Genomic DNA, 25,924 nt, shown 5'->3' with positions numbered 1-25,924 from the left:
CTCCCCCAAAATCCTTCTCTCTAAATTGGATAGATATGGATTTGGTGGGTGAAGCATTCAGTAGATGATAAACCAGTTGTCAAAAACCCCAAAATTTTGGCAGTGACATCAACCACAGAGCCATCTATTAGTAGACTCAGCCTGTGTGTTTCTTCCAATGTTGCTGCCTTTAACTAAAAGTGTGGAGGAGAATATAACTTACTTGTGTCCCAAATTCCCTTACCAAACATCCCAAGGCCGTGAAGTCCTTTTTGATCATCCTCAACTGCATGTTGCCCCTTCATTGTTCCCTATATGGAAGATCATTAATGGCTAGTAGTCTCAGGGCTGCAACAGGCTAGGAAGTTTTCTGGTGGTATCCTTACCCAGGTCACAGGGAGACAACAGATCTTCCTATGGGTTGGGCCCAGTCAGCATATTTGACCCTCTGTCCCCTTAGAAGGGAATCATCTACAACTCAAGAAGCATAAGCTCAAACAAAACTATGAATGAAGCTGGACAAAGAAATTTGCGTTTTAAATCCATTTCCAAGGAATTTCACAAACGTCATCAACTACAGTGCCAATTTTACCTCAATACTCATATTCACAGTGGAAGCCAACCAGGCAATTGACAAGAATCCAAGAAAGAAAGCCCTCAGTCTGTTTCTACACGGTGCCAGCAGACAAGCAGGAGTGCAGGACAGCAGTGAATTAGTAACTACTGCAACCAAAAATAGCAATTTATTTACTGATCCTATGGTTGTCCCAATTATAAAAGTATTTTAACATATTGAAATTACACACATTTATGTCAAACAGGGTAAGCATTCAAGAGCTCTCTTGTGTTTTATCTTGCAAAACAGACCTCTGGAGAGATCCCATTCAATTAAATTATATGTAAAATCACTGGTGCATATTTTGCTGCTCACAGTCATGTTTTTGTGACTTGCTCCATTAATATAACTAATATAAATAGCCATTTGGGATGTAGGTAGCGATCTACGAGTGTTCCTGTGCAAGCTAAAACCACTTTAGTTCATTAGATTTGCACCACTTTGACAAACTAGCCATTCTCAAAAATGTTCATCTTCAACTAAGCATTTGTTGTCTACACCTGTATTAGAGGGCAATGGTATAATAGCTGAAATTAGCTTTAGAGGTACTTCACTGACCAAACAAACTAGAACAATACTTTATCAGGAGCTATCTTCAACTACAGACCACAGAATTCCAAAAGGAAAAAAAATAATTTTCATTCTATGCTGGTATTAAAATATTTTTCCCAATCATTCTACGTACAAAAGAGTAGCCACAAAATTTATACAGAATTTTATATCAGACTGATCTTAGTCTCAGAGAATAATGGGCAGAGACTCTAGAACTGGGGTTTTTTCTCAGATCAGGTCTAGGCAAAATGAAATCAAAACAGACATCAAAGGCTCATTGAGGAGAAAACACATGCAAAAGCCTTGTATTGGATGCTTTATCGTTTGTTTTTTTTTCTCAATAGCTCCATTTCCCATTCAGGACTTCTACATTTACATGCTACCATCTGCCCTTGGAATAAAATAAAAGCTTCTAAAATAAAATTGAGATTAGTTATGTTACAAGTAAGAAGATGGACCACAGTGTACCTTTTTCATCTTATAAACTGTTCTATGAAAGACTAAAATAATAGAAAAGTTACTAGATTACCTACATCTTTTATTGTTGTATCAGCCACTGTCTACTGATGCAACTTCCAAGTAAAACTTCTCCATTGTGTATCAGATGCAAATATATGTGCAAACAAAGATACTTCTGTGCTTCAAAGTCTCCCCACTAACAAAGTAGATGGCTGCCTGCTGTCATCCGCAGTTTACCACAAATCACCTCAAAAAGTTCTGTTGCTAAACACCACAACCACAAAACAAAGGTGGATACTGGGAGAATCCTTTAAAAAAAATGTCATCTGAGATACCACAGAAGTTTAAGGTTGGAAGGGACCACAGTGGGTCATTTGGTACAACCTCCCTGCCCATGCAGAGTCACCCTAGAGCACATTGCTCAGGATTGCATCCCGATAGTTCCTGAATATCTCCAGTCAAGGAGACTCCACAACCTCTCTAGGCAACCTGTTCCAGTGTACAGTCACACAGCAAAGAAGTTCTTCCTCATATTCAGGTGGAACTTCGTGTGCATCAGTTTCTGTCCATTGCCTCTTGTCCTACTGCTTGGCAACACTGAAAAGAGCCCTCCATTCGGAGGTTCCCTCTCAGTTGTCTTTCTTAAGGCTGAACAGCCCCAACTCCCTCAGCCTTTCCACATAAGAGAGATGCTCCAGTCCCTTAAGCATCCTCGTTGCCCTCCACTGGACCTCTCTTGTACTATCTTGTACTGAGGAGCACAGACCAGGACACAGCACTGCAGACGTGGCCTCAGTCTACTCAGGGCTGAGTAGACAGACAGGATCACCTCCCTCGACCTGCTGGCAATGCATTTCCTAATATATCCCAGGATACCATTGGCTTTCTTGGCCACAAGGACACACTGCTGGCTTACGGACAGACCCCAGGCCCTTCTCCACAAAGCTGCTTTCAGCAGGTCAGCCCCCCAGCCCGTACTGGTGCCTGAGGTTATTCTCCCCCAGGTGCAGGATCCTGTACTTTGCTGAATTTCAGGCAGTTCTTCTCTGCCCATCTCTCCAACCTGTTGAGGTCCTTCTGAAGGGCTGCACAGCCCTCTGGGGTATCATCCACTCCTCCCAGCTTTGTGTCATCAGCAAACTTGGTGAGGAGGCATCTGCCCTTCCATCCAAGTCATTGATGAATAAGTTAAACAATACTAGGTCCAGTATTGAACCTTGGGGGACATCACAACTGACAGACATCCAGCTAGACCCTGTGCCACTGATAATGATCCTCTGGGATCTGCTGTTCAGCCTGTTCTTAATCCACCTCATTGTTACTCATCCAGTCCACAATTCTTGAGTTTGCTTATCCTATGAGGATATTGTGAGAGACAATGTCAAAAGCCTTCCTGAAGCTGAGGTAGACAATATCCACTGCTTTTTGCTTATCCATCCAGCTAGTTGTTTTGTTGCAGAAGGCAATCAGGTTGCTCAAGTATGACTTACTTTCAGTGAATCCACGCTGACTACTCCTTATCACCTTCTTGTCATCCATGTGGACAGAGATAGCTTTCAGAGTGAGGCACTCCACCACCTTTTCAGGGATTTAATTGAGGCTGATTGGTCGTTAGTTCCCTGTGTCCTCCTTCTTGCCCCTTTTGAAGACTGGGGTAAAATCTGTTTTCTTCCAGTCCTCAGGTACCTCCCTTGATCACCTGATCAACCTTTCAAAAATTATTGTGACCAGCCTAGCTATGGTGTTAGTCAGCTCTCTTAGCATTTATGGATACATCCTGTCAGAGCCAGTGGACGTGTGGGTGGTCAGGGTGCTCTCTAAGCCAATGCTCCATGACCAAGGGAAAGTCTTCCTCACAATATTCCTCCACTCTGGTCTCCTGGGTCAGAGATTGATGAGGGCTGGTCTTGTCAGTGAAGACAGCAACAAAGGCATTCAGTAACTCTGCCTTTTCCACGTCCTCTGTTAGCATGGTCCCCACTCCATTAATTCCAGATGGGCCTTGGCCTTCCTTGCCTCATTTCTCCTTACTCTGACGACCTTTCTATTCTCATTCCAAGTGGCCTGATCCCACTTTCATCTCCTGTACATTTCCTGCTTATGCTTGCGTAATGACATGAGTTCTTTATTCATCCACACAGGTTTTTTGCCCACTTAACCTGAATTTTTGCTCATCAGGATGCATTGTTCTTGAGCCTTGAGAATGCGATCCTTTAATATTAACCAGCTCTCCTTGACACCTCTTCCCTGTAGGACCTGTTCCCACAGGATTCTTCGAAGAAGACCAATAAAGTGGCTAAAGTTAGCTCTCCTTAAATCCATGGTTGCAATCTTACTTGCTGCCCTGCTTCCTTCTTGCCCAATACTGAATTTCACAATCTCATGGTCACTGCAGGCAAGGTTGTCCCCAGACTTTACATCTCCAACAAGGCCTTCCATGTTAGTATAAGGTCAAGTATCACACCATTCCTTGCAGGATCCTCCACTACCTGCCATACTCATATAAACCTCATCCACTGAGGTGCTGAGATCCAGTGAAAGGATTTTGCTGTTTTAAAAGGTTAACTCAACTCCCTGCATCACTTCGAAAGTTTCAGTTAGAAAATACAATTGACTTCACATTACAAAACACAGAAAACCAAAGCCATCCTTAAAAGACAACATTCTGCTTATGTTCAGCTCTGCTGACAATTTGACCAAGTTTATATTTAGTTATTTTCTAAATATGGCAAAGCTGCTTTCCAAGATAAATATATTACCTTCCTAAAAAAGAATGAAAAATATAAGGTAACATGACTGTAAAGTATATGTTAAGTAATTTAAAACTTAAGGTATCATTGTGTTTTGTAATACAATAAAATATTAATTTGTAGCCTTCTTACACTGATTTCAAGAGACTAATAAAATCTTAAGGTAAACTTTAAATCCATAACAGCTTATATACACCTTCTGTGGATTGCATAAACTTGTGAGCAACTCTGAGAGATACTCCTATAAATCCTGCCCTGCCTTAAAAGCTGGACTAGTTTTCTTGTACTATTCCTTCTTTGTTGGGCAGACACAAACCACTGAATAACCTTTCCAATTATTTACCACAGTAGCTTTGGTAGCTAAATAAAAATTATAGCAGGATCACTGTGGTACGAGGCCCTCATGCTTTGCTTCAAAGGCAATTCGGTTATCATGAAACACATTCTCTGCATCTCTGTTTGGCGTTTCTAAGAATGATGAGATTTCATTGCAGAAGTGCAACCCTTAGCAGTGAGACAGAGCTAATAGGAAATGTTCCCTTCTTTTCTTATACTGACATTGTTATACCCTGGATTTTCATGCTGACAACAGCAATCAACTTTGTTTTATTTACCCTCAATGGAACAGTCAATACCATATTGTCCCATTTCCAATTCCACTTATGTCAAGAGAAGCTAGAGCAGTGAATCAGTAATCTCACTCTTTAAATGTATACAAGAAATTGTCATGTGTTAAAATCAAGGGTTAGCATCCGCATTTACAAAGATTACATTATTAAAACAATACAGAACAATGCTACTTAGATTTAATCCCTTTTTCAGTACAATCTTCATGAATAAAGAATAATTATTGAAGTTAAAAGGTGTAAATTATTGTAGAAATACATTTTCAGGATATTTAGACAAAAATACTACCTTGAGCATTTTCAGAAAAATTTCCAATGGATGCAACTCCCATGATTTTTATGAACAGTCAGCACCAAAATGTGTAATTCCACCTGACACACCAAAGCTCCCAAATCATTGCTGCTTCCCTCCAGGCACCATAGAGAGATTTTTATCAGCTGACAATTATCTCACCTACCGTTTAGGCTTTCAGGATTACAGAGCTAAGATAGGACAGGGCATCAGTAGAGCCACTGGGATTTGTATCAAGAATGTTTTGAAAGAAATTCAGTGTCCAGCTAAAAATTAAATACCCAAACTGAATGAAATGTTGAATGTTGACATAGCTTGGTGCTGTTGAAGGAAGATTTTAAAGTTATTGACAGTTTTACTCTCTTCTGACCACAAAAAATGAAAAAACACATAGTACACATCAGATTTTAGCCAGTGTAAACTTTGTTATAAACACAGAATTAGAATTTAACTATGCTTGACATGTATCCTCAAACATGATTCCATTGTCTTGAAAGAGTAAACCACTTGGTTTTAATTTTCAATATTTTATTATAGGTTGAGGTTTAAAAATAAAATATAAACAGATGCTTCTGAGAACAGGCTAAGAAGAGAAGCATTTAATCTATAGATGAGATTGAAAGCAGCTAGGTAACCTAAATGAGAGGGGGAAAACAGGACTTACCTTTGAACACTGTTTATGATTCTGGCACCAAGCAAGTGATCCATTGTTCTGAAAGATAAAGGAAAAGTAAATAAATATTAATATTTCTTTTAGACTAGATATGTCCACCCTAATGTGTTAAAATAAAAAACACCATCCGGTTCTTCTTAGAGAATGATGTTGTGCCACAACACAAGTACCAATGCTGACTCCTACTCCCTTGTGTGGAGTAAAAGGCTCAGGCGAGTGTAAAGAGATCAGAAAAAAGTTAGGAATGCATTTCACCAGATAAGTTTGGTGGAAAACTGACCAGTCATCTTTTAGTCCATCTTTGTAAACACTTATTGTCTAGAATTGCTAAGAAGCAGACAAAAGGTAACACTTGCATTTAAGAAATTGATATGGATTTTTAGTGATTCATGAACAGAAAGTCCATTAGTCACATTTCAATACTGCATAATACTTAAAGTAAATTACCGAGGAAAGATAATGAACAACCTTGAAGTAATGGAAAATTCAATTAAATGAGACATGAGTTTACCAAAGATATCTGTGCCAGTTTTATTTTATATTTTTGATAATAAAGTGCATTTCCCAGATAAGGAAACACTATAGCTCTCATTTATCTTGACTGCAGTAAAACAACCAATACAGTATAACATGCAAAATAATAATTTAAGCTAAAGGAAAAGAAAACATGATGAGAACAGAAAGATAAATAAAAAACTGGCACAGGGACAAACAGTAACTTGCTGTTCTCCTAGAGGAGCTTCTGAAGAATCAATTTTGGAAACAATATTTCCAGTTTAAAAAAAAACAGTTCAGAAAAGAGAAACATATGTTTGTGATGTTAAGAGATAAGACAAAATAATGATTCACTTTCTGTATAGGGGAAGATCGAAACAACACCAGGAAGAATTGAGTGACTCTTTAGACTGAACATGAGAAATAGGGTACAAGCTCTGAAACACAGAGTGCATGTTCATGTACTTTGGACCTCATATATATTTCTTCCAAAATGTATAAGTTCATACTCTGGAAATAGAACGGATGAAGATTCTGGTAAATTTGTTGTTCAGAATCTGACTACAATTGTGAGTCAGATAGAGTAATAGGACATCCTTTCATATCAATTAGGCAAGGTATTCCCACAGGGATGAATTAATGTGACTGTAGTATATTTCTGCCATTGGTACCAACTATAGATCTGGAAATCAGTTTCCAAGGAGTAGGAATTCAAGTAGGCCAGAATACGAAGGACTAATACAGCAGCAGTATACCTTTCTCTCTTTTTTTTTTTTTTTAATGAAGGGTGATGCAAATAATAGAATAATGCACATATATATATATATATACATACACATGTGTTGGTTTCATCTAGGATAGATATAATTTTCTTCACAGTAGCTAGCATGGGCTATGCTTTCGATTTGTGTTGGAAACAGTGTTGATAACAGGGATGGTTTTGTTACTGCTGAGCAGGGCTTACATACACCATCAAGGTCTTTTCTGCACCCGATCCCACCAGGGAGCAGGCTGGAGATAAACGAGGAGTTAGGGGAGGACACAGCTGGGACAGTTGATTCCAACGGACCAAAGGGATATTTCATACCCTATGGAATCATGCTCAACATATAATGCTGTGGGGAGAAGGAGGAAGGAGGTATATTTGGAGTGATGGTATTTGTCTTCCCCAGTCTCCATTATGTTTAATGAAGCCCGGCTTTCCTGGGGACGGCTGAACACCTGCCTCCCTATGGGAAGCAGTGAAATAATTCCTTGCTTTGCTTGTGTGCATGGCTTTTGCTTTACCTATTAAACTGTCTTTATCTCAACCCACGAGTTTTCTCATTCTACTCTTCCGATCGTCTTCAACATCCCACCCAGGGGGGCAGTTGAGTGAGCACATGTGTCAAGCTTAGTTGCCAGCTGGCTCTTAACAACAATACATAACTGTCTATGTATAAAACTCACACAGACAAATTCAGAATTATTCTCTTAATATCCATCAACTACAATTTGGAAAGAGAAATAGATACATTAGAAACATTGTAACCAAGGCAACTAGAACAGTTTCTCAAAACTGCAGCACTCTGTTCTGATCCAGTAAAGCTTATAAGCTTGAATACAGTGACTTGCTACCACAACCATGAAGCCTATACTTTGAAGCTGGATCTCTCTTTGTGAATGTTTCAATAGATCATGTTTGTGCATGTCTTCATACAAGTATGTTATACGTTCATAAAAGCTCCCAAGATGTGACCAGCAGGTCAAGGTAAGGGATTGTCCCCCTCTATGCTCTCATGAGCCCCATACAGAGAACTGCATCCAGTTCTGGAGTCCTCAGGACAAGAAGGTCAAGGACCCGCTGGAGTAGGTCCAGAGGAGGGCCACAAAAATGATCTGAAGACCTGAGCTCAATAAAGGCTGAGAGAGTTGGGGTTGTTCAGTCTGGAGAAGAGAACACCCTGGGGAGACCGTATTGCAGCCTTTCAATATATAAAGGGGGCTTAGGAGAAAGATAAGACTTTTTACCAAGGTCTGTAGTGACAGAAAAAAAAGCAACAGTTTTAAACTGAGAGAGGGCAGATTTATATTGGATCTAGGGAAGAAACTTTTTACAGCGAGGGTGGTGAGATACTGAAACAGATTGCCAAGAGAAGTGGTGGATGTTCCATCACTGGAACTGTTCAGCAACCAGTATGATCTCGTCAAAGATCCCAGGACAGGGAGGGGTGGCCTAGATGATCTTTATGAAGATCCCTTCCAAATTCAATCATTCTGTGAGTGTGTGGCTTCAACAATCTCCACAGCCATAGAATCACAGAATGGTTTGGCTTTCACCACAACTTTTGATCTGAACTTCAGAAACTTTTATATAAGCCTTTTTTTCCATATAAGCTGTAATCCTAAAAATTTCTCCTCCTGTATCACCTAAGGAGCTCTGGGGATGATAAAGATATATTTACTCCTTTCCACTTGTCGGCTTATTTAGGAGCAATTAAAAAAAAATCAATTCAAATCATTTAATTTCAATATTTTATGAAAATTTATGTTCCAGCAGATTAAAATGCAATCACTATTTGATTTTATGATAGCACTTTTATCTATCATTACTGTAGATTTTAGCTAAAACTGAAATTTGCTAGCATAACATTAGCTAACTATGAGCACCATGTCAGGTCAAAAACCCTTTGAAAAGAGACATAAATAGAAGTAATAAAACTTTAGAACAGCCATAAATAACATATGCTAGTGGGAATTCTTCAGTATTACTCTCAATGCTGTATGAGGATTTATTATTTCCATTTAAAGATCTAGCCAGCAGTAATGTAAAAACAATATTTCATATGTTACTTGCAATTTATCCCCCCTTTCTTCTTCATATAAAATGTGACAGAGGTAGCTGATTGCAATAACAGATTACTAGCAGCTCACCACTTTGTTTTAGTTACACTGCTACTTTCCACTGAAATAGAAAAAGCACCTCTGCTTTTAAATTATATCTGTTACTTGAGACAATGAAGCCATAAGATGTGTGTCCCCTACTTGATAATTTCAATGTCTACAACTCGTTCCATTTCTCTACTGAAAACTATTAGCACTTGAGCTAAAAAGTAAGTTTATCAAAAAGTAAAAGTATTGTTTAGCAACTTCAGCTTCATACAAACTTACATTCACATGAAGTCAATGATCTTTCATTGCACAAGAAGAAAAAGCAAATTGCACAGGTTTCCTTTGAACAATAGGGCATTAGAAGAAGCACAAAGGCTATATGAAGGCTCTCCTTCACTCTGCGTCTTAGCAAATGGTTAATCAGAAACATCCAGCTGTGATTATTGTTCCTGTTAGTGTACCTGGCTGAAAACATAATTTCAAAACATCAGAAATTTCCCTCATGTCTGTTTCTGTTCAAACCCAATCCTGACCTACTTATACCAATGAGAGTTTTGACTCAGTCTTTAGCGGTGGCTTAACGCTGTGGTGCAGAAATGGCCTCAAGGAAGAGTTCAATGGACCCATCTGTAAGCCTTGCACCAGCATACCTTCAGGGCAACCTTGAAGTATCTTAATCTGCATAATGAAGAGAATAAACTGAACTCAACAGGGCAAACTCCAAGTATCCTTCTTCCCAGCCCTGACATCTCATATGAAAGACATCAGGTAGATGAGACTAAAGCGTTCTACAACAGCATACAGTAGATGGAGTAGAGGAACTCGGATCACCACCTGAGCCCCATACACTTTCAGTCTGTCAGGAAGGAAAATGCAGACAAACTTCCAGAATCAGACCTTCAAAGACCAGGACAGTTTGAAGTTGCATAAGGACAAGAGTTTACCAAAGCAAAGACAGATGGAGAAAAAAAACTTAAAACAGCAGACAAATATTACAAGACTTATCATTCAAACTTTTAAAGAAAATACATGCCACACATATTTTCAATGAAACTGTTACATTAGCATCTCTAATCAGTCTTACTAGGCTACATTTCAGCAAGTATATGTGCACACTTGCTTTCCTCTGGCAAACTATAAATGTCTTTGTTCTGTGCCCTACTATGACTTGAGAAAAAGAAAAGTTGTGCAGCATCTCTTGAAAGGAAAAAAACACATGCAGAGAAGCAAGAAAAACTGATCTTCTATCTACAGTGTGCCCCGGGGGAAAAAAACTAATAACCTTCACAAGCAAATAAAAGTTAGTCTTTAATTGGAGGAATGGCAAAAAAAAATTATTTCATTTGCATCTCTGTCCATAATTATTTTAGGAGCTACAATCCTTCTTTTGAAATGCCAGAGAAGATATATGAAAAATGTACTAGTCACTGAATCTGCTACGACAGTACCTGTATACTCATTATCAGTTTTGGAAGTCTCTTCTCCCCTGCCCAATTTTCAATTCACATTCAAGTGAAACAACCATCTCCCAAAACTGGCCTCTCCCGATTACCTCACCAATTCTTTCAAAATGACAAAAAAGCACAGAAATAAACCCTTCAAATAACAGTACCCACTGAAGTGAAAAAGAACATTTGAGTAGACAAATCAATAATTGTTGCAACGACGAATTTAAAGAGACAGGCTCCCAATATACATTTTCCTTAACCTTTCAAAAATCTCAACAGCATGAAATTAAAAGGAACAGTGAAATATAATTTATATTATGCTTGACATGCATTTCCTGACTACATGCTCACTATGACACAAATTAATAGACGGACTTAAGCATGGCAGTGCTGTGTCCCCAGGCCCAACTCTGAATTGTGGAATTAAGATGCAAAATGGAATCAACAAATTCAAACTAGACTTTCCAGTTCCCAAATACCAAAGTATGGACCTAGGAATGAATTTCAGAAAAGTCTGTACACTTAATGGGGAGAGATATCAAAGCCTGGAAATAGGAAATGCCAAAGAAAATTTTATTTCTCAAAGCCTTTCTATGGAGATGAAACACAAACTTGTAGTGAATGTATGGGCAGGGGAACCACAGCACTACCTCTCCTGGTCTCTGGTATTTACTTATCCTTTCGCATATAAATAAAGAGAATGCATTTTACTCTGAAAATAAGGCAGGAAAATGAAAAAAGGATGCTCTCTCATACAACATCATGAACACTCACCCCAGAAGTCTTTCACCAAGCAAAAGCAAATTTAAGTCCTCCTGCACTTTGAAATTACTCTTAACAACAGGCTAGGGTGAAGACTGAAACTTGGTCAGTGAAACTGAGCCACTCCGTAGAAATGAGCAAGAGAAACATGGAGCTGGAGTTGGTGAACAAGTGAGGTCATAAAGACCACCTCTCTGGGAAACAAGACTGCTTCTTCAAGGATAACTGATGCAAACATATTTTTAGCATCATCACCACTACGTCCTTGTCCAATATACATCAGGTTTGAAGACAACCCACTGGATAAGCCATGGATAGAAGAGTATCAGTGTGAGATGAAACCACCCATAAAACACAACAGAATACCAATAATATTCTAGTTCCTTGGCTTCCATTCAGGGAAGAAAGGAAGGAAATATGAACAACTGAACTTAGTACATTTTGTTCTTTTTATAGTTTTGTATTTCATTGTAAATTACATTTTAAGGAAATAATTCCTTAGTAAGGAATTTCTGTTGCCTTATAATGGTTCTAATAAAGAATGAAACTGAATAAAGCAATCATCAACAAATCATAAATTGAATGCCTTTTTGTACCTTTAAGCCATTCCATCTGCCCTGTCACTAGATCCCAGGGAGAAGAGATCAGCACCTCCCTTTCCATTTCTCCTTCTCAGGTGGAGAACAATGAAGTCATCCCTCAAACTCCTTCTCTCCAAACTAGACAATTCCAGAATCCTTAGCTGCTCCTCATCGGACATGCCTTCCAACCCTTTCACCAGCTTTGTTGTCCTCCTCTGGATGCATTCAAGGATCTTCACAACCTTCCTAAATTGTGGGGCTCAGAACTGCACACAGCACTCCAGGTGAGGCTGCACCAATGCTGAATACAGCAGGATAATCACCTCTTCTGATCAGCTGGTGATGCTGAGTTTGATACACCCCAGGATGGGATTTGCCCTCTTGGCTGCGCTGGCACCCTGCTGACTCCTATTCAGCCTGATGCTGACCAGGACCCCAGATCCCTTTCTGCAGAGCTGTTCCTTTGCCAGTTTATACTTGTGCCCAGCATTATGCAGAATCCAACATTTTTCTCTAGTTAAATTTCATCCCATTACTCCAACTCACCTAAACCCCTCTGCAAAGCCTCTTGTCCCTCAAGATTCAATGGCACTTCCCAGTTTGGTATCATCAGCAAATTTGCTAATGGTGCATTCAACTGCTGCATCCAGAGCATTGATAAATACATCAAGCAGAACCAGCCCTAGAACTGAACACTAACACTGGTGATGACCCGCCACCAGCCAGATGTAGCCCCGTTTACTGAAACCCTTTGAGCCCTGCCCTCCAGCCAGTTCTACACCCAGCACACAATGAACCCACTCATCCCACAACTGTCACTGACCGTGGCTCATCCCCAACCCTGGCTCATCCCTTGCCATGTCTGGGGCTGTTGATGAGCCTGTTACCAGCTCTGCCCATTCTGTGCCTGGGCCTTTGGGGCTGCTCCCCTTGGAGAGGTCATAGCCTGCAATGGGGTCACCATCAGCCCCTGGCTCCCCATCCCCTGGGAGAAGCCAACCCTCCTTGCACCTGACAGAAGATGACTGTGCTTTAGGGTCTATAATAACATCTTCATTTATTCCTGATATATAAGTAATGTTCTTAGACTTTGGTCTAGTTAGTAAAAGCACAGAGCAAAATTTCAACACCAAAACCAAATAAAGATCACCCAAATCAGACAAAACAACAAAACATATAAAACCTATCAAAACAAAACAAACGAACAAAAAAAATCACTGCATGGAACTCTAATATGAGACAAGGTAAGAGAACAAATGGCCCTTAGCAAATATTAGTCACATTGTTTAATATATTACTACTAGAGAACTTTATGACTGTGTTATATAAAAACATGTAGATATACAACATTAAGCTTAATGACATACATATATTTTCTTTGCCATCTCGTAACTATACTCAACTCCTTTAAAAAAGAAAAGAGACAAAAACTGAGCAACAGTATTCTGAAAAGGAAGCTGAAGGCAAGAAGACATTTTGGAACAAATAACTAAAGTTCTTCTGTTACTGTAACTAGCCACTATGATTACTCACAGCTAAATCAAATGTACATCCCCCTTAGAGGAAGCCATTTCTATACCGCAGATGTTCTAACTGTAGAAAAGTCAATGTTTGTTACTCATTAACCCAAAGTAATTAAGTTAAAGAGGTGACTGAATGTAAGAAATAGTTATAAAATTGATCAGCCTAACAATTCATTCTGGTGACATAACTGCAGTTTGTAAATATAAACGAAAATTAAATTATGATGGGTAACAGCATGGCTCACACTGCCCTCTAATTTTAAACATCTGGATTTAACATCAGAAAAGGATATCACAAATAATTTTTAGAAAGTCTTAGTAAGGTTTTCTTTGGGATTTACGCTAACATTGCTAACACCTGTAAAGTCCTATTTCTATCACAATGATATGGTGGATCCTCCTGTAGATGAATGGCTACAAATAGAACTATATTGACCTAAACCTTGCCTTGGTATTTCCTAAAAAGTTCATGCAAAGTCATCTTCAACTTTCATTGCTATTACAGACTGAAATAATTAAAACCACAACTTCACACACACCAATACAAACAGAAAAAAAATAAGATTAAAGTAATTTTAAAAGAAATTAAATAAAATCAGCAACCATCATCTAAATTATGAGACACAATAGTATTTGTTCTCTGGTTGTCAGCATTAGTAGGTTCCTAGAAAGACAGTCATCAAAATCCAAAGGTCATTACCAATGAAATAGCAAAAGATCAGTAGTTTTGCAAACAGACTATGCATTGCTTGGATTAAATTTTCATCTCTAAGTGTGGAACACCTTTTCTCTTTTTACAGCACTATCTTCTCAAATGCATAGAAAAACTACTAGATAAACACAAGCTGTAAAAACAAATGAGCCACAGGAATCCTTGTGTCTCCACTGCACTTGTGAGTTATGACTGCCTTCTTGTGGTTTTACAGACTTCACTCTTACCACTTCTAAGACTGATCTCAACTGAGGTCTTATTTTACTTTACAGAAGTTCCCATCAATCTGTAAAAGAAACCAGATGAAATAAACTTCACTTCACTGTGCAATAGGAGGAATTAAATACACTGACACTAACTTGAAGATATTAAAGTTATATATTGAATCTCATATTAAGGTATATTTGGGCCAAATTCTGCACACATTTCTTGGGATTAAGTAATCCAGTTGAAGTGAACAGAAACTAATCTAATAGCATTAATATGGTAAACAAAAGATAGCTTGTCGACTGTGTGTTTGTACGCCCTATTTCAAAATTCCCACCCTTCCAAAATGTTAATGTGCCTTTTCTGTCATGTCATAAAGTAGATTTGATATACATATGAAATAATGAGACAGTACAAGTATATGCCAACTCAAGGATGTGACAGAAGTGCAGCCCATTGGGAAATTAACACCAAAAAGAACAAAATGCATTCTAAAAATGTAATGCTTGCTTATGCAAAATCCAATATAAATGACATACATGACCTACTTTAGTGTATTTGAAAAATCACAATTGGTTACAAAATATAGTAGTATTCAATGTTTCAGAAATGTGTGCATGCTGCTCCTAATGCTAATTTTACTCCATAACTGAAAATTACTGTCCGTATTAGTATTCTGTATAATTATAAGATTATTGGTTGACTCCTACTATCTCATACTGGCCTCGTTAGCCACCAGCGTGCTTGTAACAAACGTGGATAAAGCCTTCCTAGATCTTTGTTTGCGAAGCCCAGCCATGATTGATTGGTTGACTCCTAACAGCATGTGATGTGGTATGTTTACCACAGGCTGCATTCACCTGCACTGCCTACCAAAAGATCCTTCCAGAATCAACTACAAACACCTCAGACCATCTCCACGCTAGGAAGTTGTGTGAACCACAGAAACACATTTGTTGAGCAAAAAAACTTGGTGCCGATGAACATGATGTCTACACTACACATACCCCAAACTCTCCCTTTCCTTTCAACTACTTCTAGTCTGGTCCCGTGGACACAACGCCCACTAGTTCCTAAAGCACATTAGGTCACCCTGGATCACCCCTCCCAGTGATGTTAATCCAGAAAAAATCCACTGCATGAACTCTCAGACTGGTCCATGATGTGAAACAAAAGAGACTCACTCCAAAAGCAAACTGTGATCCACATTAAAATACTAACGTGTAGATGCACCTCAGACACTTCTAACATCTCCCAAACACACAAGAGTGATAATTCAGCACTTCCTACTAGACTAGATTTTCCACAAAATCCACAGTTTCAGGGCCATTTAGAGTAGCGTTCCTTTCTCGACTTGTAAAATGTTTAGGGTTCTGCTGTTTCACATTCTTAAGAAGCTAACCACACACAAAAAAATAATAATCATACATTTCTAGATCATCAAAAATGTCCATTATAAATAGTCTAACTATAAACTACATGAACATGGAATATTCATATATTCCATGCAGGTTGAATTGTCATGAAGTAATTCCTCATTACAAAACCATTAAATGCTGTGTATTACATAGTGGCCATGTGAAGTTTTACTGTATTTTCTCCTATTCTGTTCTGACATGTATGAGAGGGACACCATTATATACTACATTTGTATCTTTGGCAAGAGTATGTATGCACGCCCATTCCTTAGAACTTAGCAGTTCTTCAGCACCCAGGTTACTATGACTCAGTATCAGGCACCCTCAAATGTCATGCTCACATACTTGTGTTTAACATACTACTTATTTCCAATATAATTTTATGAAATTCACATGATAAATTTCAGGAACGGATTTCCATTCTCTTTGGCATGTGTTACTAGTTTACAAGGTACTAAATATTTCAATCTGTGGTAGCAACCATATCCACCACAAGCTGATGAATACACATATTTTCATTTCCCTTTTAAAGAAAAAAAAACTAATTAATAAATAAATTCCACACAGCACCTTTTTCAACAGAAAATATTGTGAAAAATATCTCTTTACTTCAATTGTCTTGATGTGTTACTATAAAATTTCTCCTCTTTAATCTGTGCAAAGCAATAAGCTCAAAAAAATCATTGCCAATACGAATACTGTTTCACTGTCAAAGTTCTTTTAATATTTTTAAAGCATGCAGTAAAGTATAATCTCAGCAGAAAAATGCTACACAAATAATGATCCTACAGATGAAATATGCAGTCTAAAATTTTACTACAATCATTCATTGGTAGTTTCACAGACCCATTAATATTTATAAAGTTTTCTATATAAAAATCATATTTTGGAGGAATTATTGAAGTTCATAGCAAAGCCCTCAAAAGTAACAAGTGTAAAAATTAACACAATTCTATGCAGTTGCATAGTCTTTGGAGATTTTTTTTTTCCATTTTCCACAGAAGACCTGCTCAGTCAGTACAGTACACCTCACCAGACCTTGGAGCTTTCTCTTCCTAGAAACATTTGCGGAAGGGTTCTGTGGTGATTCAGGAATTAAAGAACTTTTCAAATAAAAATGACCCTTGGACTCAAACAGAACAGCCTATCTGCAATCTGAACATAAACCAACACAATATTGTTAGCATACACTCAGAAAGCACTTATTCAAAGAAGCATATGTCAGCCACACAAATAGTCTTTCACCATAACAATTAGGCAGAATTTCAGGAAGAAGTCTTATTCCCAGACATATTTTAATTATTAGTCTTTCCATACATCTGCCTTCATTGTATACATTGCAGAGAGACAGACAAGATGTAAAGGGTGCAGTTTAATAAGCTCACAACTTTATTCTTTCATCTCTAAAGCACAACGCAACAATAAACCACATCACGCAAGTTAACACTCTTCTCTCCATTGCTCCTCTTGTTTTGGTCCTTGGCCTCTCCCTTCCCAAACCAGCTCTCATTTTTGCAGAAAGTCAACACACACAACTGCCACATTAAGCCTACAATAAAGATTAGTGGATGCCAATTGCATACTGCTCAGATATCACATATCAAATCACTTAATCCTCCTAATTGTATCATGTAACAAGAGGAAGTTACGATGCCCTTCTCCAGGCCAGCTCAGTGCTGCTCTTTTTCCACAGCTCCCAGACCTGTAAACCCTGTTCATGCTTGTCTGCAGACCACATTTTTATTCCTATCCTATTTTAAGGAACGGTAATAGCTCCCACAACAGCAAATGTTGGAATGACATTGTGTTGACAATGAATGAAAAACAGGCATCAAGTGAAGGAGCACGTAGAAGCGTGGGTGAGTCTTTCCCTTTCCACTTGAAATTTAACACACCTGGTAACCTGATCCTAGCTGGGATCCTTTGGCCCTGCAATGCTGACAGTATACTCTTGGGAGAACCAGCCTTTTAATGCAGGTTACCATAGATTCTTCCCATTTTCTCTAGGAGCTTTTTACAGTTTGTTAAAAGCTGTATGCCACAAGAAATGTTTATTACACGGGACAATTGCTGCAGTCCAGTCTTCTAGACCACCTTGCAACCAACCTAAGACTGTGAAAGGACAGATGAGAGAGAGAACAAATCAACATTAAATTCTATTGAGAAAGGTATACTAAAACTACTCATACAATTCAAGCTACAGGGATATTAACTGTATCTTTCTACAGTGACGATCTTCAATGGGAGATTTACGTTGCCTCATCACATTGGCATAAAATTTCCCACAAACATAAAAGCACTTCATACACCAAGTTTTTAGAATACAGTTTGATAACTAGCTAATGAAAACATACTATAAAAAGAAAATTAATCTCTCTTCAAGGCAGTAGTGAAGCATTTGTCATTAATACATCTGGTTACCAGAAATATAGCTGTTATGCAGAGCAATCATTTGCTGACAGGTCCATCATGTTTCAGACCTTTCTGGCATCAGGTGAAAAAGGTAAAACGCAAATCAGGTTAATTGGAAGTTATTGAAAGGCTTGTAACTGAGAGATGTCAAAGCTCAGCTTAAGTCCCTACCCATGCCACAGTATTATAAGCCTCTAGTTAATGCAAACAATTGGATAGGAAATTTCACAGATTTCCACTGCAAGTATCAAACTGGTTCTAACGTCTAGCATTTGCTTTTATATCTTTAATCTAAATCAACAGCCACAAAAGAAAAAAACATAATAATATATACCCTTACGCTCATAAAATATGGACAACTGTGGTTAATACCAGTTGTGAATAACTTGTACTACCAGCAGGCATTCTATATTAATTATTTTTTTTTCTTTCTCAAATCATTCTTTTTTTCAGAACTGACAAATATTTTAGTTGTTCCGTCTTTGGAAAGTGTCAGATACTGGTGGTATGATCCAGATATTCTATCCCAATCGTAATGTTTCCTTCCATCTTACTAGAATTCTCACCTGTGTAAAGCAATTAAGAAACACGGAGAAGGGGGTTGCGGTACTACAAGTATGTTGATAATATTCAAGTTTCTTTTTCATTGGACTGGGGAGCTCTGCTCGATTTGCTTTCTCAGTAGGAAGTTCATGGGTGAGAACAACTTGACTGAGGCTCGATCTATACCAGATGGATCTCTTAGGTATGAGTAAGTATCTTAGGGGCATGAAAATTTTCCATCTGCTCCTGTTATTAAGAGAATAAGCCATGCCTGTTGATGAAACTTACAGGGATGCTTTGGAATCCCTGAGGGCACCTGGATACAGAGAGTAACAATCAGTAACTGGTCAATATTTCATTTTAAAAAAAATTGTTTACTGTCTTCAGTGGTACTTAGCTCTGACTACATCTAAAATTGCTTCTACCTTCCGTTAATACCTTAAAGAATCTCTTCTAAAAATATCTTAATTTGAAGTCAAGGTGTTTTACATCTGACAAATAACTGGCAATTCAGTTTTACTTTGTCCTAATGGCATAGTACCATTTACCACCACTTTGAATTGCAAAGGAAGATGTCACGATACAGTAGGATCATATTTAAAAAATTCAAGTTAATTGTCTTTAAGCAGCATACTGGGAGTTTTCTTGGGTTTATCTATAAACTCTGAATGGCCATTTCCAGTATATTTTCACTGGCCTAAGCTTATTTCCATTTAAATCACTGGATACATTACTATCAAGTGTAGGGATATAAGACTCAGCCCAGTAATGAAAGCTCCAGAAAAATCCTGTCAAACTACTAATTACATAAATTGAAGAATCAAAAAGTATGAGTCAGAAGTCTGAAGGATCTCCGACTAAAGAAAGCAATATCAGCTTATACTACATTAATGTGTAAAGCTCTTCAGTCTTTAAAACTATCTGAGTTACATTTTCTACTCCAAAACTAAGGCAGTCAGTATATTCTTTTGGAAACTCTATATGTTCATGCCTTTTTACAGTTTGGAAAATGGCTCAGGTTAGGTTTAACTTTCAAGTTTAGTCCACATTGCTGCTCTTTTTGTCTACTTAAGGACAGTTTTGAATACTGAAAGGAGTCTTGAAATAATTATTGTTTGCTGTTGCACATTTATTGCCACTGTAATTACAGCTTTTCTTCTGTCCAGTGCTCAAATGCCTATGTCTGTGATTCTATGAATAAAGTAAATCTTTTATGAGATGAATTAATATGCTACATATTGAAGGCATTCCTACTTCACTTGGTCAGTGAGGATCCACTAGATAGAAAACAAAAGCCTTCTGTCTTTCCCATTGCTTATTCAATTTTTCAACTCAAAGAAAAAAATCAACAATAGCTGCTAGCTGCAAGAATCTACATCTTCTTTCCTTATTTATTCTGACAAACATGTCCTGTAGCTGCTACTAAGTACTATATGAAGTGACACACACTTCATTAATTGGATTATTTTTACCTTTTTGGGTCAATTTGTCTAATTCCAAATGTTCCTTCCACCGACTGCAGATGCAGAGTGACCAATGCTTGGTTAATTCATGATTTCACAGTTCATAGTTGCATAGAAAGAAATCTCAAAAGAGAAGAAAGCCTTAAGCTCTCCTACTTCTAGTTCCCTTCCCAAAATTGCTAGATAGGAATTGAATGGCAACATATTATACACTCTTTGTGACTAAGAAAAATGGGGGCAGGTAGTGATGTGATTCATTATTGTCTAGTTGTAGTTACACAGTAACGTGCCTTTATTATTTTCAAAAGGAGCTGTAACTATCACCTAACAAAAAAAAAAGCCACTCTGTTGAAATAGTTTCTATGGAGGGATTCAAATTCTGAAGAAAAATGACAAGCAGTCACTGTATTAGGACAAAAACATAATGACAATGATGATGATGATGATGATGACAATGACAGTAATACTAATACTACTACTAATAGTAAATTGTTATCACCCCTTCCTCACTATTTGCTGCCTCATTGTCACCCATGTACTAAATTCGAAGAAAACCCAAAATCTTACAGCAAGTGAGGTTAAAAAATGAATTTATAGTGTCTAGGTCCAAAAACACCCTGAGGCCTGACTGGAATGTTCCAGTCATTAAAAGTTAAAAAGCATTAGAAGTTAAATACAAATGATGTATAGTCCCTACATTCATGGCCTAAATTATTAGATGGGAAATCATGTTCATGTACATGAGCTGTCATCACATCTCTTTTTTTTAAATATAAATTAATATGAATATAACTTCCCTAAAGAGTAATCTCTTAAAAAAAGAAAAACAGATTTATGTTTATAAATTCTCATAAGAATGACAAAAAAGGTTGAAATATGTTTGTATTGGATTAATAGAGTACATTATTCTTATCCAATCTTCACCATCAACCTCAATTTCTGACTCTATGGACAGAAGACATTTGCTCTAAAGCAATCCTATTTCCCTCATATTACCTTATAATAGGATCCATGACAGCTGGATTGCAACCCTCACAGGCACAGAAAACAGTCTTCACTACCTTGGCTAGGTTTGCAGTTTCACTTGAGACCACTTGAGAAATTACAGTGGCAGCAGTTTGTCTTATTTCTGACTTAAAAGACATCTCTGTAGTAGACAATGTCCAACATACTGCCTGCCTGGGGAGGCCACTTCACTTATTCACTGTATGGGAATAAAACATATATCCAGCTTTGTCTCCTCATATGAACAAACTTTACTATATATGTGCAATACAGTAAATCCATCACTTCTGAAAATGCACAGAACACATGCATAAGAAGATTCAAAGCTTTTTCCAAAGAATAGGGATTACTATTTATTTCAGAATACATGTAAGTAAATCACAGTATTGACTCAAGAGAGCAGGCAGCCATCACCAGAAAATATTTCTGGTTGAAAACTCTCTGGAGAGTAAGTTCATAATGTTTGGAGAGCAGGAATCATTCAGAAAGCCAAAGTAGCCCGTTTCTTTGTCCCTCTTTTTCACAATCTGTCAATATGGTTAAAGGAAAAGACAGAAGTGAGGAACGAGTTGCCATCACCAGAACACACTCAGTCCATAAACTGCCTCCAGACTCGCAAGTTACTTTTAGGAAGAAATAAATGAAAACAAGCTGAAAAGAAGCCAGTCTCTCACAGGTCAGCAGCTTTATCTGGACACTTGAGCACCCCTGATCTAGAACAGATTTAATATTTATGTGCCTGCACTGGTATACATGACAGGACCACAGATTGGTTAGAATTTTGTGGTGAATTTTCTTGGAAGTTTTACCTTACAAAAGGATTTTCAAAACATTTTTACAAACTACAAACAAGAAAAATTGACCTTTTGAAACAAAATAAAACTCCAAGCAGCCGACAAAAAAAAAGGAAATAAAAAACATTCACAAAAAACATTTACAAACAACTTTCCCTATACCCATTGTACCTGTTCTCTGTTTCCAGCCTTAATTTCAATTAATTGTGTCAAAGTAAATTTTACAGTGCCCTCTTCTCCTAGGTAATTTCACTTTGCAGCATTGTGAGCTTGTAGGAGGTCACCTATCTCCAGTTTTCTCCCTTCTCAGACTCTGTGTCTCTTCTTTTGCTTCTCCTACAAGTTCCAGAGCCATGCCTTCCTCAGGAATCTCAGCTGCTTACTAGGACAGTCATATCTTTTGCAAAACTGGGACAACTCTCTTCTTTTTTAAAGGACAATTTATTGTAGCATGCAGACCAAGACAAAAAACAAAGCAAAACATGCAGTGTCCTTAACTTAAAGATATAAGTCATAGGGTGACTTTCTTATGGTGAAAATGTATTTTCCTGTATTATATTTGTACTTAACTTTGATGCCATACCTCTTTGACAGTCTAGAAGAGACACAGAGGTGAAAACATGATTCACAGAAGACAAAAGAAATTTGATAAAAACTTTGGACTGGGGTTTTCCCCAAATCTGGAAATATTTGATATTCTTTTCAGTGAAAGGAATTGAATGAGTTGGTTTTTTTTAATCAGAGATGAAAGGAACAGTACTCTACTTTCAAGTTTAAAGAGTCCACTTACCTTTCAACACCCCCAGTTCTTCACCTCTGTGTCCTGTGATGTCTTGGTCATTAAAAGACCAAAAAATGGATACAACTAGAGTTGGGATACCAAGTTCACAGCACTCTACTTTGTTGACAAAGGCTGCATGGACCTAGTTTCATACATGGCATGGACCTGATCCAGCTGAAATCAACAGAAGGCTTTTCATGGACTTCAAAGGTTTTTGAAATATAAGGCCTTATAAGGCTCAGCTGTGGGAAAGGTCAAAAAAAGAAGATTCTTGGTGTAAACTCCTAGACAAGTGCTTTTTTTGGTTCAAGGCTAACACTTGCTAGGCACTAACTACTAAATATTAATACCGATGTGTCTGTCTTCTGTATGATGTTCCTGATAGTCATTTATACTATTTTCAATCTTTAAAAATATGGATGCTAAATTACAGCACTTTCTTTTTCTGTTTACAGAAGTTGTCTGTGTACTCAAACACAGATAATCTGGGAAAGTAAAAATTCACACTGAATTGCCAATAGAGATGTAGGCCAGCTTGTGAATTAACAATCTCCATTTGTAGACACACACAAATTCAGCACTGAGTCTTAAGAAGTTTGCCGTTTGCAAAATGACAAATGTTGAGCATCTGGAAAATCAGTCTGTTTTTCAAGCTATCTCAGAAATGTACTGGGGTTTTGGACACTTTCTAAACCAAATACATTTAAATACAGTTCAGAGCACTAGTTAATTACAGAGACAACCCATATGCAGACAACTAATAAAGTTTTAATAACAGTTTTAATATGAACACTGCCTATCTTAAAAACCTTTCACTCTGTAGTAAGTGGATATATCTTCCAATGGAAAAAGGATTTACATTTTAGTACTCCCAGTGTTTTTCTTTCAAAAGTTTACTAATGCTTTTCAGAAATAACATCTCTTCCCTCTCTCCGACATGCCTGTGACATTAAAACTATGCTTTGCCAATATTTTCTATACATAAATGTCTGTCTCAAAACATATTAGTAACATTCCTGTTGGATGTATTGCATCTGGTATCAGGTACATTAACCAAATTAACAGAGATTTTAATTTTATGAACACAAGCAAGCTAGCATAAAGATTTTTTTTTATTAATATGTAAGCATCCACAAATAAAATGTGAGAAAAGTATCTTGGCAACTCTTATTGTTCAATACAATTGTTAATCATTCACTTAGGTTTTCATACAGTTCATTTGCTTTGCATTTAAAACTTACACTTGAGGCACAGACAGACATTTTAATTTGGGAAAGCATTGGGCAAGTTTAAGGTCCCAAATCTGCATAATCAAAACTGCTAGAAAACAATGACCCAGCTTTGTAACCCCCGCACTCATATCAACCATGTAAGTTATCACCGATGCCAAAGACATTTGAGCCTAGTTATGACAAATTGAATATAACTCCCACTGAGATCAGGGAGGTTCATAACAAACCAGGTTACAACAGCAAAGACTAACTGTGGCTCAATCCCACAATATGGTGAATAATGCAGGTCTTTTCACTAGATGCAACTATTATTATTCAAAACAAACCTTTCACCTTCGAAGTTTTTACATAAGATCCTAGTAGAAGATCCATGCACTTCTTGTTCACAACAGCAGATCTCAATAGTAAGAGCACATCAAATGCCAGAATAATTATCCAGATCATGCACCATATTAACAATAAAGAAAGGAAAATGACTGGGACTTCTAAAAAGTTTTGAGGAAAACAAAGTAGTAACAAATGTTAAAATCTATCTGTGGAAATAAATTAAGAGCAGTGTTCCTTATAAGACATATGAAAGTCAGAATTATTTAATAGAAGGACTATTTTTGGAAAGGAAATGAGTACTAAAATGGCAACACAAGCTGATGGCACACATCTTCACATGTAGAAAAGATCATGAACATGTCCCAAAAGATCTAAGCAAACTCAAGTGTCTGAGCAGCCTGTCCATTGGAACTGAAATGTTCTGGAAATAACACACTACATTCTACTACATCTCCTTATGAAACTACCACATATCTTTTCAAAAGATTTCATGAAAAACAATTCAGTTTCAGAACTATTCAAGACAGTTACAATAAATGGTTTCCTCATGATCTTCACCTTTTTCACAGCAGAGCACAGAGAGACACATGGACCCTAGACTTTCGGCCTATCCTACCACCTTCCCAGCTGGAACCTATTGCAGATTTTTGCAGGTGCAGTCACTTTGGAGTTACAAGCAAGATGAAGGCAGATGTGCTGGCATTTAAACAACTAGCTGCCTGACTTGTAGGTGAAATCTGCTATTGGTTATCTAGAGGTAACCACTTGCACACTATTTGCTTGCAGATATACAATCTCAGAACCTTTTATTATTTACTTAGAAGAATTGCCTGTTTTCCATCAAAAACTTGTCCTGACAGGTAACAGTCCTTCTACAACAGTAAAAACAACCTGCTAACACCATATAGTTATCAGTCACTCGATGTAACAAACTTTTAAGACCTTATTCTTCCCTCCCACAGCTACTAAACATCATGCTTCATACGGTTCTATTAGCTTAAAACAATGTTTTTCCACACTTTCAAAAGCAATTTTGAGTTAGTCTTGGCTCATCTAGCTTAGTACTAATTCCCAAGTACGAATCCATCACTATCAGATTTACACTAAATCCCATTTACAGGGGGAAATTTCTCTCTAATTTCCTTCCATGTATCATGAAACTGGCTTACCACTTGAGGGATGTCTATGCTGTACCAAAATTTTCAACTACAACTCATCCACTACTAAAATAAGTCAATTTAGGAATTAACACAGAACGCCTATGCAACCAGGTTCATCCACAGTGTTGCTGGTATGTTTCTAAACAGTACCCATCTTAACGAGTTTAAACTATCTCTCATGAGCCTCTTCAAGCAGCAATCACAATTCTGGATCACACTACATGTATAAATCCCAACGTACCT

General features: G+C 37.6%; 1 protein-coding gene across 1 annotated transcript in view; it reads right to left on the bottom strand.

The window, feature by feature from the left end:
* ANOS1 (anosmin 1) overlaps window positions 1–25,924 on the bottom strand; it is a 133,939-nt gene that overhangs the window by 102,357 nt on the left and 5,658 nt on the right. The window contains exon 2 of the mRNA XM_027640856.1: window positions 5,939–5,986. Coding sequence (XP_027496657.1) covers window positions 5,939–5,986 — 48 coding nt within the window. The remainder of the gene's footprint in view (window positions 1–5,938; window positions 5,987–25,924) is intronic.

The sequence above is a fragment of the Corapipo altera genome, unplaced genomic scaffold (assembly GCF_003945725.1).
Source record: "Corapipo altera isolate COAL_440 unplaced genomic scaffold, ASM394572v1 0, whole genome shotgun sequence".
Taxonomy (NCBI): domain Eukaryota; kingdom Metazoa; phylum Chordata; class Aves; order Passeriformes; family Pipridae; genus Corapipo; species Corapipo altera.
The sequence above is the reverse complement of the archived record's forward strand: the minus strand, read 5'-3'. Positions and strand labels throughout refer to the sequence as shown.